This window comes from Salvelinus sp. IW2-2015, linkage group LG23 (assembly GCF_002910315.2).
Source record: "Salvelinus sp. IW2-2015 linkage group LG23, ASM291031v2, whole genome shotgun sequence".
Taxonomy (NCBI): domain Eukaryota; kingdom Metazoa; phylum Chordata; class Actinopteri; order Salmoniformes; family Salmonidae; genus Salvelinus; species Salvelinus sp. IW2-2015.
The window spans coordinates 22,552,308-22,573,908 of NC_036863.1; the positions used below are offsets into that span (position 1 = coordinate 22,552,308).

The window sequence follows — 21,601 nt, forward strand, 5'->3', positions numbered from 1 at the left end:
GTAGCAGAAACCTTTGTTGCAATTACAGAGATCATACGTTTCCTGTAGTTCTTGACCAGGTTTGCACACACTGCAGCAGGGATTTTGGCCCACTCCTCCATACAGACCTTCTCCAGATCCTTCAGGTTTCGGGACTTTCAGCTCCCTCCAAAATTTTCTATTTGGGTTCAGGTTGGAGACTGGCTAGGCCACTCCAGGGCCTTGAGATGCTTCTTAGTTGCCCTGGCTGTGTGTTTCGTGTCGTTGTCATGCTGGAAGACCCAGCCACGACCCATTTCAATGCTCTTACTGAGGGAAGGAGGTTGTTGGCCAAGATCTCGCGATACATGGCCCCATTCATCCTCCCCTCAATACGGTGCAGTCGTCCTGTCCCCTTTGCAGAAAAGCATCCCCAAAGAATGATGTTTCCACCTCCATGCTTCACGGTTGGGATGGTGTTCTTGGGGTTGTACTCATCCTTCTTCTTCCTCCAAACACGGCGAGTGGAGTTTAGACCAAAAAGCTCTATTTTTGTCTCATCAGACCACATGACCTTCTCCATTCCTCCTCTGGATCATCCAGATGGTCATTGGCAAACTTCAGACGGGCCTGGACATGCGCTGGCTTGAGCAGGGGACCTTGCGTGCACTGCAGGATTTTAATCCATGACGGCGTAGTGTGTTACTAATGGTTTCTTTGAGACTGTGGTCCAGCTCTGTTCAGGTCATTGACCAGGTCCTGCAGTGTAGTTCTGGGTTGATCCCTCACCTTCCTCATGATCATTGATGCCCCACGAGGTGAGATCTTGCATGGAGCCCCAGACCGAGGGTGATTGACCGTCATCTTGAACTTCTTCCCTTTTCTAATAATTGCGCCAACAGTTGTGTGCCTTTCTACCAAGCTGCTTGCCTATTGTCCTGTAGCCCATCCCAGCCTTGTGCAGGTCTACAATTGTATCCCTGATGTCCTTACACAGCTCTCTAGTTTTTGGCCATTGTGGAGAGGTTGGAGTCTGTCTGATTGAGTGTGTGGACAGGTGTCTTTTATACAGGTAACGAGTTCAAACAGGTGCAGTTAATACAGGTAATGAGTGGAGAACAAGGAAAGTGTACCTATGATAAAAATTACAGACCTCTACATGCTTTGTAAGTAGGAAAACCTGCAAAATCGGCAGTGTATCAAATACTTGTTCTCCCCACTGTATATAAAAACATCCACAAATGTATCAATTTCTATCTATCTATAGGCTACATTTAGGTTTTTATTTTATTATTTTTAGGCTATTTGACATTAGTGCGTAAGCCTAAGCTTTAGGGCCTAACTGTACGCGCGCCAAATAGCCTACACGCCAATCGCCAAACGCTTTTGGGAACGGGCAGAAAAAGTTAAGGTCAATATACTGAGGCAAAAAGGACAATGTCAGAGTTTTATTCAATAAGAGAAAAGCTGTGAAATGGAGAGTTGAAAATAATGAGAAGGGAGGGACAGAAATGTAATGTTTAGGAAAGATTTGGTGGTGTTAAARAAGGATATTAGCAGTGCCTATGTTATGTGTGATGCTTGTGAGGCACATCAAGGGAAGTGTAGACTATCGTTCAGATGGGTTAAATAGAAACTGAAATCTGGACAGTGACTGTTGGTCTATAACTTCTTAATAGCCTTAATATGAACTCCTGCAGAATTAAGCATTTGTTGCAGAAAAATTATACACTGAAAGTATATTTTGACTCGGGAATAGGAGTGAAGAAATATGATTTCTTTCTTTCAGCATCTTGAGAAAATGTGAATATGCAGTTAAGGACTGTCAGTAAAGGTGCTATTTTAAAATGATCAGCTGAAACATATCTAAATTAGGCAAAATATTGTTACGCCGTGTCTGACTGTAGCCAACAGTGCATTTTCTATATTTGCGGGTTAGGGCCTCATATTTTCACTTTCACTTGGTTGTGGATGGGTTATTAGCAATTGCAGGCAGGTGAACAAACAGCTGACCCACGCACCACCAGTGCTTGTGTGTGTTTCTCTGTAAGCATGTATGCCTGTGTATGTGTGTGTGTGTGTCTGTCACGGTAGAATGCTTATGGAGGCTAAAGAGGACTGAGGAGTCCCAGTGGTATTGAGGCATGTTGGATTAATTCATATGGCAGTGATGAGGAGGAGCTAGAGAGAGTGACTGTGCCCCAGTCAGGTGGGCTCCATTGCGACCCACAGACACACACTGTCCCTTCATGGCCACATGTTCGTGGCCTCTCCACAGGCCTCCAGGGGCCCAGAGTGTATCCAAAATGGCACCCTAATTACTATATAATGCACTACACAGTGGCTTCTTCCTTGCTGAGCGGGCTTTTCAGGTTATGTCGATATAGGACTTGTTTTACTGTGGATATAGATACTTTTGTACCCGTTTCCTCCAGCATTTTCTCAAGGTCCTTTGCTATTGTTCTGGGATTGATTTGCACATTTCGCACCAAAGTACGTTCATCTCTAGGAGACAGAACGCGTCTTCTTCCTGAGCGGTATGACGGCTGCGTGGTCCCATGGTGTTTATACTTGCGTACTGTTGTTTGTACAGATGAACGTGGTACCTTCAGGCGTTTGGAAATTGCTCCCAAGGATGAACCAGACTTGTGGAGGTCCACAATTTTCTTTCTGAGGTCTTGGCTGATTTCTTTTGATTTTCGCATGATGAGGCACTGAGTTTGAAGGTAGGCCTTGAAATACATCCACAGGTACACCTCCAATTGACTCAAATTATGTCAATTAGCCTATCAGAAGCTTCTAAAGCCATGRCATCATTTTCTGGAATTTTCCAAGCTGTTTAAAGGCACAGTCACCTTAGTGTATGTAAACTTCTGACCCACTGGAATTGTGATACAGTGAATTATAAGTGAAATAATCTGTCTGAAAACAATTGTTGGAACAATTACTTGTGTCATGCACAAAGTAGATGTCCTAACCGCCTTGCCAAAACGATAGTTTGTGAGAGACAGAGAGAGACATTGTTGGGTGGGTCCCCCATTATTACAGCTAACTAACTATGCTTTTCAGTTTGTGGTCCATGTTTACAGCAAAACAAATATATCTGCTGTTAGAACACAGTGTCCACAGCTGTAACTGGTGGCTTGACAGTGTCCTAAACTACTAGAGGGCAAAGAAGATCTCATTGTGATGACTGATTCAGCCCAGACGCTAATTCTGGAGCCCCTCTGGCCCGGTCTGACACTCACACTGTGTCACGTTCGTTAGGAGGTCAGTATTTGTCATCAGGACCAACTTGGGTTCTTAATGAAATGGAAGAGTGTGCGGTAAACGTGGCAGCAGGTGTGAAGGCTTCCTAACCTAAGTTGGTCCTGATGACAAATACTGACCTCTTAATGACCGTGACACAGTGTGAGTGTCAGACAGGGCCAGAGGGGCTCCAGAATTAGCGTCTGGGCTGAATCAGTCATCACAATGAGATCTTCTTTGCCCTCTAGTAGTTTAGGACACTGTCAAGCCACCAGTTACAGCTGTGGACACTGTGTTCTAACAGCAGATATATTTGTTTTGGCTTCACAGATATTGATATTGAGCCACAGAGGATTTTCAAATATCTATTGTATCTTTAAGTCAAGACAGTGCTACTGGTAAAGGCAATAAAATGACTGCGTAAAACTGGCCCTTTGAACAGTGACACACCACGAGACCTTCAAAGTTCAAACTGCCTGCAGTAAGTGCTCTGCATCCATTCCACGTGAGAACAGCAGTGTGTAAATCAGAACAGGTGTGAGGTAAAGGGAGTACCCATCCATGAAGTAGCTACTAGTGCACATCATCTTACCTCATCAGGGCTGATGATAAAAATGTTATTTATAGAGTAGCAACTGCTCTGTCTTCTCTCATCCTGGCACTCCACAGGGGATCCTTTACCCTAACCCTACTCTCTTCATTTAAATATTGATGAAGTGCTTAAATAAGTAATCTGGACGTGGCTGTGGTGTTAAACCCTCGTCTGATGGGACAGTGTGAATATAAATATCTTTCCCTCTTTAAATCCCTTTTTACCCTTTTACCCTGGAGCTCTCACTGCAGAGAAATTCCTATGTACTTATACTTAATGGCAATAAATGGAACTTAAACATATTGAACGTAGCGTAAAGTACCACTACCGCTGATTAAGCATTATAAAGAGGTATTATATTACAGACCCACTGTATCATCCCATTAGTATGGAATGCTGTTAAGAGTAGTAGGAAATCCAGACTGATCATACTGGATGTTAGTGACCCTCTTAGTCGCCCTGGACAGGAGATAGATGACGCTGCTAGTCTGTGTGTTTCCCGTGGTTGTGGCTCTACCCCTCACTCCCTTCTATTGGCTTTGGCTCTACCTCTCACTCCCTCTTCTTCCCTTTCTTGGCACTCTCTCTCTCTGCAGCAATCTCTTAAGTGCTGTGGGACTTGGGACAGGCTCTGGCTGGTTCTCAGCAGCTGATGGAGAGGGACACCAGAGAGTGGAGTCATGGTCTCTAGATGACACTGGTGTGATGATCACAACAAAAGGATGTCACTTTACTAAATAAGCAGAGTGACATCAAGTTAATTTATTCATACCTCCAAGGACATGGGGATTCTATCACTACCTCACAAGAATGTAGCCTAACATTTTGCCTTAACTAGTCAGGTGATAGTACGGATATGTAAGATGTTCTGGCACAAACTAATGAATCACGTTGTTGGAACAGTGTAAGACAGGTATGGCTGATGCATAACTTACCTTTAAACTGTGGCATTTGAGAGAGTAGCCTACTACATGCTCACACACAAACTACATAGAACAAGTGAAACATTATCTTTCAATAAAATGTTCAATCTGGTATTTGGAAGAAACACCAAAGCCAACATCAAACATCACGAATGAAAGCAGATTTTGATGTATAGAACATGTGTAATTTCTGACAAGTCTGAGCAATGCTAGGGTAATGAAAACTGTGCCTCAAAGCCTTGCAGGTCCAGATTGCCTGAATAGGAGCAGAATTCAGTTTACAAGACTAACATGACAATGCTGACACAGTTACATAATCCAGCAATAAAAACTGTCTTCGGTACAAAATACTTACCACAGAGCAAGGTGGTGAGAAGATCAAGTAAACCAAGAAAATAATAAGTTGACATAAATCAATAGAGCTAATTTACCTCCACCAGCACATACAGAACATAACCATCTTTCATTGTGACTGACAGCATGGTACAAATCTTCAAAAGCTACAGTAGATTTCACTAAACTCTGAGCATTGTCCCTGCCTATCCTCATCGATACATCAAGATAAGACACAGATATTTCACTCAAAATATAAGATCACATCATACGTTTAAATATCAGACCACAAGCCAAATCTATATTAAAATATTACATTTTCCCTGCCTGATATCTCATCTCAGACATTCAGAAAACAAAGGATGTTTCTCATAATGCATACTACCGTACCCCGAACACGCAAATTGGAGCACGGGAGGGCCGGAATATGAGTCCAAATCAACGTATGCGAAACAGAGCATGGAGGGCACTGCTCGAGTGCGTACTCCGTTTGTACATATTTAGAGGTATGCATTGATGCAACCTTCAACGGAAAGTATGCAAAGAAATATGACGCAACCCCTTAAAAAACAACGCAATTTAAAAAATGAATGTCGACCATTATTATACCTKTATTTCAACAAGGAACACAGACTGAGACCAAGGWCTCTTTTACAGCTGGGCCCTGCGTATACATGTTTACACATACAGTTTAGGTACAATGATTAAGAAATTACACAAGGCAAACAAAACGATCACAGAAATCACAAAAAAATACAACAGCAGATTGTTACATTTACACATAGGTTATTCCTAACTTGCATTACCCGAAGCAGTTACAAGCAATACAAAAATACAAATCCTCCAATAAATATTTAAAACGGGCAAGGGGGACAAGAGTCTCAAGTTTAAATTTGGTCTGCAGTCCATTCCATAAGCAAGGAGCGTAACAGGAAAAGGCAACCATACCCAGCTCTGTGGAAATCGCATGGGCGATTTGTAATCCATGCTTGAGTGTAATCCATGCTTGAGACCTGGTTTTATGAATTATATTTCTAATGTTGATAAGTGATGATAAATAAGAAGGTCGTTTATTCAGAAGTGCTTTATAGACAAACACAAGAGCATGTTGTTCTTGTCTCATGGACAACGAAGTTCAACCCACATTTTGATATAAAACACTGTGGTGAGTTCCGACTTCGGAATGAAATGTAGCCTATTCACATCGCATATGTTGGGTGACTACAATATTTTATCTTGAGAAGTTAATAAATACATGCTGTGTTAATTTTGGCATGTTTASCTGCCTACGTACCGTAGATCGCAAGTCCATAATAAGTCAATTGGGATAACTACTACTGTTAGCTAGCTACCCATGAAGAATTGACAACTATATTGCGTAATATTAGTTTTATGTCATTTTGCCTGTTAAACTATCTGGTTAGCTACATTATTATGATTCACATATAGCTAGCTGATTGTTATGAAGTAAAATGGTTGCTTTGTGTATATCTTGTTTAGKCTCTATTGCCATTGGCCTGGCTGGAAGACGGTTCAGTGAATGGGTAAGTCAACAGGGCTAACTCGTTAACTAGCAAGCCACGAAAAATGTACATCTACCTTGCATAACATTAGTTGTAGGTAATTTTTGCCTGTTTTAACTAGCTGGCTAACTACATAGCTACGATTCACATATCTAGCTGATAATTATGAAAACATTTGCTTTGTGTATATCTTGTTTCGTCTATTGTTGCCACTGTCCTGGCTGGAAGAAGGTTCAGTGAATGGGGAGGTGAAGCATGCATTCTCCACAATCTCGTCCTCACAAGAACTTACTCAAGAGAACGTTGTCGGAGAATGAGTGTGGAGCAAGGTAGTATGCATATTGAGAAAYAGCCAAGGTRTGTCAATCAACATCCTTTTGCTTGGGTTCCTTTCAACCACCATCATTATTTCTTAACCATTATGTAGGCCTCAACTGTCAACCCAGGTTGTATACATGGTTGACTAGGCTAACACTCCTTCATCACATGATCATGCCTAATGGGATTTTTTCTTCAGACCTGTCTGACCTGTCCACTGACTGTCAGGTTAATCTGTCTCAACAGGTACTCACTGGTGTGGAGGAGGCAGATAGACATAGACACATAGAACACAACACAATACAGCCTGCTGGGTGGAGTATGCTAAGCATGTGCTCATGATAGGTCCATTCTAGTTGTTCACTTGAGTGATTGTTAGACTAGATAATAGTCATGCTATAGCCAATGTAGTGGAGCTAGGCAATATGGACAAAAATCCATATTGCGATACATTGCCTGAATTGATGCAATAACAATAAACAGAGTGATACGTTTATAACATTAATGTGCACCACAGTGTTATAAATTATCCTTTAAACTACTACTACTACTACTTTGATGGTTGTAGCCATCAAATTGTCCCATTAACAATCAACCMTTTTAGCAAACTTATTTCATTTCAAAATTCACATTTCTCTACCACATCTCTGCCTGCGATAAGTCATCAGTATGGTGGGTGTCTATAATTTTCAGCTCTACAATGTAGCCAATAACAGGACTCTTTCTCGATCTCTATTCATCCATGTTGGTCTATCTCGGAGTTAGCTAAGTGCAGTGAACGTCTTCTACCCACTAATGAAGTATGTTAGGGCACTAGTCAGATGAAATCCTCTGTCTTTTCCCTGTTGGACACATAAACGATTCGGTTTGGTTAATGCAAGTACAAACTCAAACATGAAATCCCTGTGGGTAAAAAAAAATACCCCATCTGTCTCTGGAGAACACAACATCTCTCACACTGCTGCTTTTTATCTAAAAGAGATAAGGGTGCAAAACAACCTTTATATAAAGGCCAACTTAGCTTATTTTAACTACAACATCTTTTCCTGGGGGAATAGACTGGTGCAGCTTGCGATTACAAAACAAGGCTAAGTGTACTCGGTGCACTCATCCTTAAGCTGCAGAGTGCTTTACAATCAAGTGTTAATCTAAACAAAATCCGTCCCTATAACATTGGACTGGAAGCTGAATAGTAAGGAATTATTTAGGAAGTTGCCTAATTAAATCATTATACAGGCAGGACACAAAGTATACAAACCTCATTTCTATCCTGTGGTGTGAAAACCTTGAAAACAAAATTATTTTATTAAAGCCCCTTGATACATTTAAAAGCCAATCAGGGCTTCATTGTGTGACAACTTGAGAATGATATTCTGCACAACACTTTTTGCTTGGTTTCACACTTTCACTCAGCTCCCAGAAGCCCTTTGTTCAATGGAGAAAATAAATGTTTTCCTCCATACAACAGACCTAAAGAGAGATGTGAATTAGCAATCTACCCAAAACACAACCCCCAAACACTGTGTGGATGGGGCTCGATAAACAAACACTGCTAGTCTGCTACCACAGTGGGATTTTACAAGGGAAATGCTAAGACAATATGGTTACTGTACACAAATCTATGTCCGTCCAATACTAACTGTAGGCCTACTATTTGTTGAGGTTTGTTGGATGAAGCTATTCTTCACAAATATACTACTGACACAGCTGATTCAAAACAGAACCAAACTGATGGTTAGGCCTACCAACAATTCATCACTAGCAGAAATCTGGAATGTCCTTGGTCATACACAGTACCAGTCAAAAGTKTGCACACACCTACTCATTCAAGGGTTTTATTTTATTTTTTATATTTTTTATATTGTAGAATAATAGTGAAGACATCAAAACTATGAAATAACACATATGGAATCATGTAGTAACCAAAAATGTGTTAAACAAATCAAAATATATTTTATATGAGAGATTCTTCAAAGTAGCCACCCTTTGCCTTGATGACAGCTTTGCACACTCTTGGCATTCTCTTAACCAGTTTCATGAGGTAGTCACATGGAATGCATTTCAATTAACAGGTGTGCCTTGTTAAAAGTTCCTTTGTGGAATTTCTTTCCTTCTTAATGCGTTTCAGCCAATCAGTTGTGTTGTGAAAAGGTAGGGTTGGTATACAGAAGATAGCCCTATTTGGTAAAAGACCAAGTCCATATTATGGCAAGAACAGCTCAAAAAAGCAAAGAGGAACGACAGTCCATCAAGACATGAAGGTCAGTCAATGCGGAACATTTTAAGAACTTTGACAGTTTTTTCAAGTTCAGTCACAAAAACCATCAAGCGCTATGATGAAACTGGTTCTCATGAGGACCGCAACAGGAAAGGAAGACCCAGAGTTACCTCTGCTGCAGAGGATAAGTTCATTAGAGTTACCAGTTCCCGAAATTAGCAATTAACTGCACCTCAGCTTGCAGCCCAAATAAATGCTTCATAGAGTTCAAGTAACAGACACATCTCAACATCAACTGTTCAAAGGAGACTGCGTCAATCAGGCCTTCATGGTCGAATTGCTGCAAAGAAACCAATACTAAAGTACACCAATAAGAAGAAGAGACTTGCATGGGCCAAGAAACACGCGCAATGGACATTAGACCAGTGGAAATCTGTCCTTTGGTCTGATGAATCCAAATTTGAGATTTTTGGTTCCAACTGCCGTGTCTTTGTGAGACACAGAGTAGGTGAACGGATGATATCCGCTTGTGTGGTTCCAACCGTGAAGCATGGAGRTGTGATGGTGCTTTGCTGGTGACACTGTCTGTGATTTATTTAGAATTCAACGCACACTTAACCATCATGGCTACCACAGCATTCTGCAGCAATACGCCATCCCATCTGGTTTGTGCTTAGTGGGACTATCATTTGTTTTTCAACAGGACACCCTCCAAGCTGTGTAAGGGCTATTTGACCAATAAGGAGAGTGATGGAGTGCTGCATCAGATGACCTCGCCTCCACAATCACCTGACCTGTCAGGACCCGGTGCGAGAAACAGTCACTAATAATCGTCAGAAGCCAGAAGATGAGGCAGACACAGCAGTACTAGAGATGGTGGTTTAATTAAAGAACAAAATCTTCAGGCAAAGAAACTAAATCCACAATGTCCAAAAATAAAGCCAAGAGGCACAAAATGGAAATCCTCCAAAATACAAAAGAAACTCCACAAAGTGGTAAAAAACAGCAGGGAAAAACAAACCTCAAAAGACTACTCAAATAATACACAAGAACTAAACCAGAGAACCTCTGGAAAATCCAACAAGAKAAATATCTGTATAAAACAAGGCTTGGGCTGGGGCTGGGTGCTAACTTACAAACACTGAGCAAGGAACTGAGGAACACACAGGGTTWAAATACTAACAAGGGAATGACCTACAGGTGCAAACAATAATWAGAGCAAGAAAAACAAAAGGTACAAAAAAGGTGCAATGGGGACATCTAGTGACCAAAACCCAAACAGTCTTGGCCAAAACCTGACATGACCTCAACCAAATTGAGATGGTTTGGGATGAGTTGGACCACAGAGTGAAGGAAAAGCAGTCAACAAGTGCTCAGCATTTGTGGTAACTCCTTTAAAACTGTTGGAAAAGCATTCCAGGTGAAGCTGGTTGAGAGAATGCCAAGAGTGTGCAAAGCTGTCATCAAGCCAAAGGGTGGCTACTATGAAGAATCTAAAATCTATTTTGATTTGTTAAACACTTTTGGGGTTACTACATGATTCCATGTGTTATATCAAAGTTTTGATGTCTTTACTATTATTCTACAATGTAGAAAATAGTAAAAATAAAGAAAAACTCTTGAATGAGTAGATGTGTCCAAACGTTTGACTGGTACTGTATGTCCAGGTATTCGGGAAGCCATTAATATACTTTAACACGTGTAATTCATCACAGACAAAGAGGCAAGCGTGACCTAATGAGATTCATCATTATATATGCCTCAAACCTGTATGTATGGAATTCAGAACACTTCCCAACGTATACAGTACAGTAGGAACAGCTAGAGCTGAGGCAGAAAAACAAGTCTACTGAGTTCTACCAACCTTAACCTGAGGTAAAGTCAGCCAGTCAGTAAAAGATAGTTAAAGTAGGCCAAGTGTGATCAGCTCCTGGCTGCTCCACCCTATTCAGTGGTATTCACACACAATGCTGCCAAACCCATGAAATAGCACAGCGTTCYTCCACATTGTGAGACTAAATATTGCTCAGTTAATTCAGTTATGCCCTGCCTGGCCGGCCACACCCACACTGGAGGGTAGGCACAGCACATGCACACACGCACCTACACGTTTTCTGTTGAAATGAGCAGCCAGCCAAGCAAAAACAGCAGCAAAGACAGACAGGCAGCAGACTAAACAACAGCAGGCTGTATAAAGAAGTAACCTCCTCTGACGCAGCATCAGCAGCAACAACATACTTCAGACTGGGACCCTGTAAACAATCAAACACTCCACTTTTTAATTCTACTTTCAAAGACCTTATGCTTAGTTCAGTCAAAACACAGACAGGGTTTATATAACAGCTAGGCCTAAGTGTTTAGTTTGTTATTCACACAAATTAATTAGAGGAGTGGAGCCTGGTTTAACTGTGTGATGAACAAAAGTCTGAGCAAAGTAAAATAGCCAAAATGTTTAGAAAATGCAGCCTACAATGGATGACTGCTGCAATTGAGAGATCTATCTTTATGATTGATGTGTCCAGTATGTGTCCTGTGGGTGAATGTGTGATACAGTTACAGTATTATACTGTCACAATGACAGAGGACCGGGTTAATTTGCTGAGGTTGTTGTTGAGGTTCAAACACAGTCAAACATACTGAGCACTGGGTGTTCTTTTGTTCCAGGGCCTCATTGTCACCCATGTGACTGACTGACAATCCCTAACACTAAACACCTGAGTGTGTAACTCACTAACAACAACCAACCACAACACACACACACACACACACACACACACACACCACACACACACACACACACACACACACACACACACACACACACACACACACACACACACCACACACACACACACCACACACACACACACACACACACACAGCACTTGAACAGTAAAACATCAAAATAATTAAAATGTCACAATGATGAGCATTCTTTCCCTTTCCATTATAGCTGCTATTGAAAAATAAGTCCTAATTTCTGTATCATGACAGAACAAATGGCCACAGTTCAGAGAGCTAATCAGGGGTTGTTAGAGGGGCAGACGATAAGAATGTACACTCACTGTGTCAGGTTTTGCCCCAGAAACTTTAAGAGCCATAAGACTATCAGACAACTACCTGGATCCCAACAGGCCAGCGAGACACAGAACAGTTATGGAAAATAAAGAGGGGATTTCGGGGAAAGTGGCGGCTTGTGTTCTGGACCTTGAGCAGTTACGGGAAATCAGAGTGATGATCTATGGCCCTCTAGTGTCCATCAAGGGACATTTCACCCTATAACCCTATAACTCCATGCCTTCAGAAAGTATTCACACCCCTTGATCTTTTCCCCATTTTGTTGTGTTACAGCCTGAATTTAAAATGGTTTAAATTTAGATTTTTTTTCAGTAGCCTACACACAATACCCCATAATGTCAAAGTGTAATTATGTTTTTATTTAAATACAAATGACTTAAAAATGAAAAGCTGAAATGTCTTGAGTCAATAAGTATTCAACCCCTTTGTTATGGCAAGCCTAAATAAGTTCAGGAGTACAAATTTGCTTAAGAAGTCACATAAGTTGCATGGACTCACTCTGTGTGCAATAATAGTGTTTAAAATTATTTTTGAATGACTACCTCATCTCTGTACCCCACATATACAATTATCTGTAAGTGTCACGCCCTGATCTGTTTCACCTGCCTTTATGATTGTCTCCACCCATCTTCAGGTGTCACCTGTTTTCCCCATTAGTCACAGGGTATTTATTCCTGTGTTCTCTGTTTGTCTGTTGCCAGTTCGTCTTGTCAAATCAACCAGCGTGTTTTTCCGTGCTCCTGCTTTTTCCTTATCTCTGTTTTTCTAGTCCTCCCAGTTTTGACACTTGCCTGACCTGATTCTGAGCCTGCCTGCCTGACCATTTTGCCTGCTCTGACCTCGAGCCTGCCTGCCACTCTGTACCTCCTGGACTCTGACCTGGTTTCTGATCTTTTGCATGTCCATGACCTGTCTCTTGCCTGCCCCTTGGATTATAATAAATATCAGAGACTCAAACCATCTGCCTCCCGTGTCTGCATCTGGGTCTCGCCCTGTATTGTTATAGTAAGGTCCGTCAGTCGAGTAGTGAATTTCAAACACTGATTCAACCCCAAAGACCAGGGAGGTTTTCTAATGCAAAAAATTTAAAAAGCAGAAATGGAATATTTCCTTTGAGCATAGTGAAGTTATTAATTACACTTTAGATGGTGTGTAAATACACGCAGTCACTACAAAGATATAGGCGTCAGTTGCTGGAGAGGAAGGAAACCGCTCAGGGTTTTCACCATGAGCACAATGGTGACTTGAGGCCAAACAGTTACAKAGTTTTTAATGGCTGTGATAGGAGAAAACTGAGGATGGATCAACAACATTGTAGTTACTCCACAATACTAACCTAATTGACAGAGGGAAAAGGAAGCCTTTACAGAATAAAAATACTCCAAAACATACATCCTGTTTGCAACAAGGCAGCAGTAAAGTAATACTGCAAAGAAATTGGCAAAGCAATTCACTTTTTGTCCTGAATACAAAGTGTTACGTTTGGGGCAAATAAAACGCATGAGTACCACTCTCCATATTGTCAAGCATAGTGGTGGCTGCATCATGTTATGGGTATGCTTGTAATTGTTAAGGACTAGGGAGTTTTTCAGGAAAAAAAGAAACGTAATGGAGCTAAGCACAGGCAAAATCCTAGAGGAAAACTTGGTTCAGTCAGTCTGCTTTCCAGCAGACACAGGGCAATGAATTGTTCTTTCAGCAGGACAATAACCTAAAACACAAAGCCAAATCTGCACTGGAGTTGCTTAACAAGAAGACAGTGAATGTTCCTGAGTGGCCGAGTTACAGTTTTGACCCTAATCTACTTGAAAATCTATGGCAAGACCTGAAAATGGTTTTCTAGCAATAATCAACAACCTTGAAGAATTTTGACAAGAATAATGGGCAAATATTGCACAATCCAGGTGTGGAAAACTCTTATAGACTCACCCAGAAAGATTTACAGCTGTAATCGCTGCCTAAGGTATTTCAACAAAGCATTGACGCAGGTGTGAATCAGGTCTCCAGTTTGAATACTTACAGTACCAGTCAAAAGTTTGGACACACCTACTCATTCAAGGGTTTTTCTTTATTTTTACTATTTTCTACATTGTAGAATAATAGTGAAGACATCAAACTATGAAATAACACATAACCAAAGAAGTGTTAAACAAATCAAAATATATTTAATATTTGAAATTCTTCAAAGTAGCCACCATTTTCCTTGATGACAACAACTTTGCACACTCTTAGCATTCTCTCAACCAGCTTCACCTGGYCTTGTTAAAAGTTCATTTGTGGAATTTCTTTCCTTCTTAATGCGTTTCAGCCAATCAGTTGTGTTGTGACAAGGTAGGGTTGGTATATACAATGTAGCCCTATTTGGTAAAAGACCAAGTCCATATTATGGCAAGAACAGCTCAAATAAGCAAAGAGGAACGACAGTCCATCATTACTTTAAGACATGAAGGTCAGTCAATGCGGAACATTTCAAGAACTTTGAAAGTTTTTTCAAGTTCAGTCACAAAAACCATCAAGCGCTATGATGAAACTGGTTCTCATGAGGACCGCAACAGGAAAGGAAGACCCAGAGTTACCTCTGCTGCAGAGGATAAGTTCATTAGAGTTACCATCCTCAGAAATTGCAGCCTAAATAAATGCTTCATAGAGTTCAAGTAACAGACACATCTCAACATCAACTGTTCAGAGGAGACTGCGTGAATCAGGCCTTCATGGTCGAATTGCTGCAAAGAAACCAATACTAAAGAATACCAATAAGAAGAAGAGACTTGCATGGGCCAAGAAACACAAGCAATGGACATTAGACCGGTGGAAATCTGTCCTTTGGTCTGATGAGTCCAAATTTGAGATTTTTGGTTCCAACCGCTGGGTCTTTGGGAGACGCAGAGTAGGTGAACAGATGATCTCCGCATGTGTGTTTCCCACCGTGAAGCATGGAGTAGGAGGTGTGATGGTGTTAGGGTATTTTGCTTGTGACACTGTCGTTGATTTATCTAGAATTCAAGGCACACTTAACCAGCATGGCTACCACAGCATTCTGCAGTGATACGCCATCCCATCTGGTTTGCCCTTAGTGGGACTATCATTTGTTTTTCAACAGGACAATGACCCAACACACCTCCAGGCTGTGTAAGGGCTATTTGATCAAGGAGAGTGATGGAGTTCTGCATCAGATGACCTGGCCTCCACAATCACCCAACCTCAACCCAATTGAGATGGTTTGGGATGAGTCAGACCGCAGAGTGAAGGAAAAGCAGCCAACAAGTGCTCAGCATATGTGGGAACTGCTTCAATACTGATGGAAAAACATTCCAGGTGAAGCTGGTTGAGAGGATGCCAAGAGTGTGCAAAGCTGTCATCAAATAAAAGGGTAGCTACTTTGAAGAATCTAAAATCTGTTTTGATTTGTTTAACACTTTTTTGGTTACTACATGATTCCATATGGGTTATTTCATAGTTTTAACATCTTCACTATTATTTTACAATGCAGAAAATAGTAACAATAAAGAATGAGTGTCCAAACTTTTGACCTGTACTGTACGTCACCGCACTGTGTGTGATTATTTCACAGACAGACGACTGAGCATATAAGAAGCCAACTACAATATTTGATAGGAAGCAGTGATATATCAGAATAATATTGATACTTGGCCATTCATTTACTCTATGTAGGAAGGACCCAGAGTTGACATTTTATTTTCAGGTGGAAAATTGTTTTATAAGGTTAACAATTAAAGAGGAAGTAAAATGGAACTGTGATTGTGAGTGTGTGTGGTGCAATATCAACAATAGATGCAGTAAAGAGGTCAATCAAACTCGACTAAAACAATGGAATTGCCATGGAAACTCGTGGCGAAAAGGGCCATGGGGGAAAGATCCCAAATCTCCTCATTGCTCCCCAGCAAAAGTACCCTACATTTAGGCTATTGTTTACAGTGCATTCAGAAAGTATTCAGACACCTTCCCTTTTCCCGCATGTTGTTATGTTATAGCCTTATTCTAAAATGTATAAAATACATAATACCCCATAATGACAAAGCGAAAACAGGTTTAGAAAATGTTGCTAATTTATTACAAATAATAAACTGAAATATCTTATTCACTTAAGTATTCAGACCCTTTGCTATGAGACTCGAAACTGAGCTCAGGTGCATCCTGTTCCCATTGATCATCCTTGAGATGTTTCTACAACTTGATTGGAGTCCACCTGCGGTAAATTCAATTGATTGGACATGATTTGGAAAGGCACACACCTGTCTATATAAGGTCCCACAGTTGACAGTGTATGTCAGAGCAAAAACCAAGCCATGAGTTCAAAATAATTGTCTGTAGAGCTCCGAGACAGGATTGTGTCAAGGAACAGGTCTGGGGAAGGGTACCAAAAAATGTCTGCAGCATTGAAGGTCCCCAAGAACACAGTGGTCTCCATCATTTTTAAATGGAAGAAGTTTGGAACAACCAAACCTCTTCCTACAGCTGGCTGCCCAGCCAGGCTGAGCAATCGGGGGGGAAGGGCCTTGGTCAGGGAGGTGACCAAGAACTCGATGGTCACTCTGAAAGAGCTCCAGAGTTCATCTGTGGAGATGTGAGAAACTTCCAGAAGGGCAACCATCTCTGCAGCACTCCACCAATCAGGCCTTTATGGTAGCCTTGCCAGACGGAAGCAACTCCCCAGTAAAAGACACATGATGCCCGCTTGGAGTTTGCCAAAAGGCACCTAATGCACTCTCAGACAATGAGAAACAAGATTCTCTGGTCTGATGAAACCAAGATTGAACTCTTTGGCCTGAATGCCAAGTGTCACGTCTGGAGGAAACCTGGCACCATCCCTACGGTGAAGCATGGTGGTGGCAGCATCATGCGGTGACAATGTTTTTCAGCAGCAGGGACTGGGAGACTAGTCAGGATCGAGGGAAAGATGAACGGAGCAAATTAAAGAGAGATCCTGCTCCAGAGTGCTCAGGACCTCAGACTGGGGCAAAGGTTCACCTTCCAACAGGACAATGAACCTAGGCACACACCCAAGACAACTCAGGAGTGGCTTCAGGACAAGTCTCTGAATGTTCTTGAGTGACCCAGCCAGAGCCCGGACTTGAACCCGATCAAACATCTCTCGAGAGAAACCTGAAAATAGCTGTGCAGCGATGCTCCCCATCCAACCTGACAGAGCTTGAGAAGATCTGCAGAGAAGAATGGGAGAAACTCCCCAAATAAAGGTGTGWCAAGCTTGTAGCGTCATACCCAAGAAGAGGCTGTAATCGCTGTTAAAGGTGCTTCAAAAAAGTACTGATTAAAGGGTCTGAATACTTATGTAAATGTGATATTTCCGTTTTTTTATATACATTTGCTAAAATTTCTACAAACCTGTTTTTGCTTTGTCATTATCGGGTATTGTGTGTAGATTGATGAGGGGAAAAAATAATTTAATTAATATTAGAAAAAGGCTGTAACATAACAAAATATGGAAAAAGTCAAGGGGTCTGAATACTTTCTGAATGCACTGTCTACGTAGAAATCGGAGTATAATGCTTGTATGGAAGTCAACTCCAACACATGTTCATGTCATCGTCACCAGTCAACTGCATTACAGTTAAAAAACGATTTACCAACATCACCAATTTCTGTATGCTAGCTATGCTAACCAGCTTATATGAACAGGAGTTGGCATTTAGCAGCCACTTCTTCTAATCCTGAAAACTTCAACATTTTATGCAGCGAAAACAGTCAAATATATCCAAATCAGACTTAAGTAACCACATTGTGGGTCTGTTACAACACATAAATCATGACAGATTTGACAATTATCCACTTAGTTAGATCAGATTTGTTGAATGTGTGCCAATCTGGTCAATGGAACAGTCTGCATTCCATTGACTCTTTTACCGTATCTATCAAACCAAGCATGATAGAATGTTTGAATTTTGAATGTTTGTTGCTCAGAGTCAGTGTTGATTTAAAACCATTCTATTTAATTTCCATGGTGATTCTAAATCATACGAATACACTGATATTTGAATAAGATGATATCACAATTGAATAGAACAACTTCAATGGAATGTTTAAAGTTTAGAATGTTTGGTAGTTAGCCGTAAATGTTGATTGGAACTCCGTTTTGGTGGCAACAACCTCAAGACTACAAGTCTGATTTGCTTTTGCTATGATCGATCCAGTTCTAATTATTWAATTTTTTACCCCTTTTTCTCCCCAATTTCGTGGTATCCAATTGGTAGTTACAGTCTTGTCTCGTTGCTGCAACTCCCATACGGACTCGGGAGAGGCGAAGGTCGAGAGCCGTGCGTCCTCCGAAACACAACCCAACCAAGCCGCACTGCTTCTTGACACAATGCCCACTTAACCCGGAAGCCAGCCGCACCAATGTGTCAGCGGAAACACCGTACACCTGGCGAACGTGTCAGCGTGCACTGAGCCCGGCCTGCCACAGGAGTCGCTAATGCGCGATGGGACAAGGACATCCCTCCCTAACCCGGACGACGATGGGCCAATTGTGCCCCACCCCATCGGTCTCCCGGTCGCGGCCGGCTGCGACAGAGCCTGGACTCAAACCCAGAATCTCTAGTGGCAGAACTAGCACTGCGATACAGCATTAGACCAATGCGCCACTCGGGAGGACACAGATCTTAATTTGAGCCAGTTTGCTATGGCAGGAATATAATCCTGCAGCAACAGAAAATGTGAACTATTATGTGGATTATAATTATTGGATWTTTTTGTAGGGGTTGATACATTTTCCATTAGGGCAAATCAAGTCTGACATTTTAAAGTGGAAATTACAAACTTTAGAAGCCTTTTTAAACCTTGAATACACTACAAAAGAGTGATCAAATTAAGATCCTACATCTGTATATCCAGCGATATGTACAGGCTAGGCTGGACCATGAATGGCATGCAGAGCACCAATGGAGGCAAACGGCCCGGGTCTCTGTCAGTGCGAGCCGTACTGGACGTATCAGCTCAGACACATGGCTATGATCCTTGAGCACAGCCAGCACCTGCCTGAGCAGAAGCAGAGTTGGTCGACTTGTACAAGGAGGTGAGGCACAGGTTTCTCTTTTACAGAAACAGACCCTAGATAGACTCATACAAGAAGAGAGGAAAAAGGCTTGGGCTTGTGAGTTCTAAAACCAGTGGCTCTTTTCTAATGAAGTAATGGAGAAACTGGAAGCTAATCTGTGAATGCACTGTACCCATGTTGAATTACATTGTAGTAGTAGTAGTAGATAAGATTAGATAAAATGCGATAAGTTAAGTTATTTTACTATGAATACATTGCATAAATAATATATTTGAATATAACCATAAACAATTATGGTGAGTCTTGTGTGTGTGGTCTGTGTGTACTGATCTATTTTATTTAAAAATGTACCTTTATTTAACTAGGCAAGTCAGTTAAGAACAAATTCTTATTTACAATGACGGCCTGGGAACAGCGGGTTAACTGCCTTGTTCAGGGGCAGAACGGCAGTTTTTTCTTTGGCAGCTCAGGGATTTGATCTAGCAACCTTTCGGTTACTGGCCCAACACTCTAACCACTAGGCTACCTGCCACCCCTACAGTCTATGGTCCCCTACCTGAGAGGCTGCGAGGTCTCGCGTCGGCCAGGTCAGAGATGGCCCCTGTAGTGACAGTCTTCTTCATTCGGGAGCCTGTGGCTACTGCCCCCAGGGTAGGCTTGGCCAGGGTGTCATCACTACTGGCTCTCTTCAGCTATAAGACACACATACAACATACAGTCTGTGAGGACAGACGCTGGGAGACGAGAAGCAAGTACAGGAAGTGAAGATTTAATGGACAAAAGGACATATAACAAAACAAGAACAGCATCTGGACGGGGGAACAAAACGACATTAATGTAGACACGGGGAAGAAACTGAGGAAGTGACAAATATAGAGGAGGCAATCAATAAAGTAGTAGACTCCAGGTGAGTCCCATGAAGCGCTGATGCGCGTAACAATGGTGACAGGTGTGCGTAATGATGGGCCGCCTGGTGCCTTCGAGTGCCAGAGAGGGGGAGCGGGAGCAGGCTTGACACAGTCAGGGATTAGGAAACCACAGATTACCTCACCAATTGGAAAACTACTAGTAAACTACTCAATCTACTAGTATGAAATTGTAATAGCACTCAATCTGTACTATAGTGAGATATGTTGTCAGTCTATGCTTTGTGACACCCAACCGAGGTCAGAGTGTATGCAGGAGATGCAGAGGTAGACTAATGCAATTGAACATGATCAATTATCCAAATGAACAGAATGGCTCTTAGACAAAGTAAAGGGGTGGTAACTTCCCCCATCTCCTTCCCACCTGTCCCACTTCCAACCTCCCACCATTCATTAAGGAGATGTTGGGTGTGTTCAGTGGTGTGAAGTTACTCTCCTGTCTGGTATAACTCACCCTGCTGAGGCGCAGGTCTGTGGCCAGGGTGTTGGAGGACCTGGATGTCTTGATGCCTGTAGCTGTGGTGGAGGTGGTGGTAGAGAGGGCGAGGGAGACTTGCTTGGCCCTCTCCTGAAGCCCTGGCTTGGGCAGCCCCGCCTTGGCGGAACCCCCTTTCAGCATGGCTCTGTCTGCTATACCTGCAGCCTACGAGAGAGAGAGAGAGAACAGGGTATACATATTATTATGGATACATGGGTATGACAAAAATGCTTCAGTCATTATGACCTCTGCTGGTTTAAATGAAATGATTTCAGTACGGGTTTACTCTATTTAGCCTATTTCAATAAAAACTATTAAACATGGCCCTCAGTAGTAGACATAGTATTCCAGATCCACATCAAAATAATGTACAGGAAAAGAGTCCTACATCTAATCAAGTAGACCTTGGGTACATTTGGTACAGTTGTAAAGAGAAAGGGCCTATGTATCTGAGAGAAGAGAGAGTCCAAAGTGAAGGGGTGGTTAGAGGATATGGTGCTGCCACTGATGGCATTTCAGCCTGTGCCATGACATACAAGACACAAGTCAACAGTAGGTAGTCTGAGCAGAGTGAGAGGGCAGCTGAGGAAGTGAGACTATCAGCCCCCCGCTGGTCAGGACACTTTCTGTTACAGAACTGAGAAAACACAGCCTCCTGTCCAATCAGATATCCTTCGACACCACTGGGACTGGGAAATCAAATGTAACACAACACACCCAGATCACAGTACACTAGTTGGTGGTAGGTGGTTTGGATTCACTTAGCTAGGGGAATACGCAAATTGGAATTCAATCATGTAACATCTCATTTTGAAGCACAAAAAAAGTAAACAATACAATACCATCCCTTACTGCAGTTGGGATTCAAAGTAGGCTATTATACTGAAAAAAAGACAGGAGTGGCTTGGTGTCAAAATACAATTAAAATGTTTGTGAGATCGATGAAAAAGCACAGGGACCAGCACAGGGACC

General features: G+C 41.9%; 1 protein-coding gene across 2 annotated transcripts in view; it reads right to left on the minus strand.

The window, feature by feature from the left end:
* The window catches only part of LOC111950672 (cytospin-B-like), a 183,089-nt gene that overhangs the window by 112,519 nt on the left and 48,969 nt on the right, over positions 1–21,601 (minus strand). For both annotated transcript variants that reach the window (XM_070434267.1, XM_023968448.1), the window contains exons 2-3: positions 20,606–20,794; positions 19,782–19,917 (exon numbers count right to left, since the gene is read on the minus strand). In XM_070434267.1, the coding sequence (XP_070290368.1) occupies positions 19,782–19,917; positions 20,606–20,770 (301 nt within the window). In that variant the 5' untranslated portion in view covers positions 20,771–20,794. The remainder of the gene's footprint in view (positions 1–19,781; positions 19,918–20,605; positions 20,795–21,601) is intronic.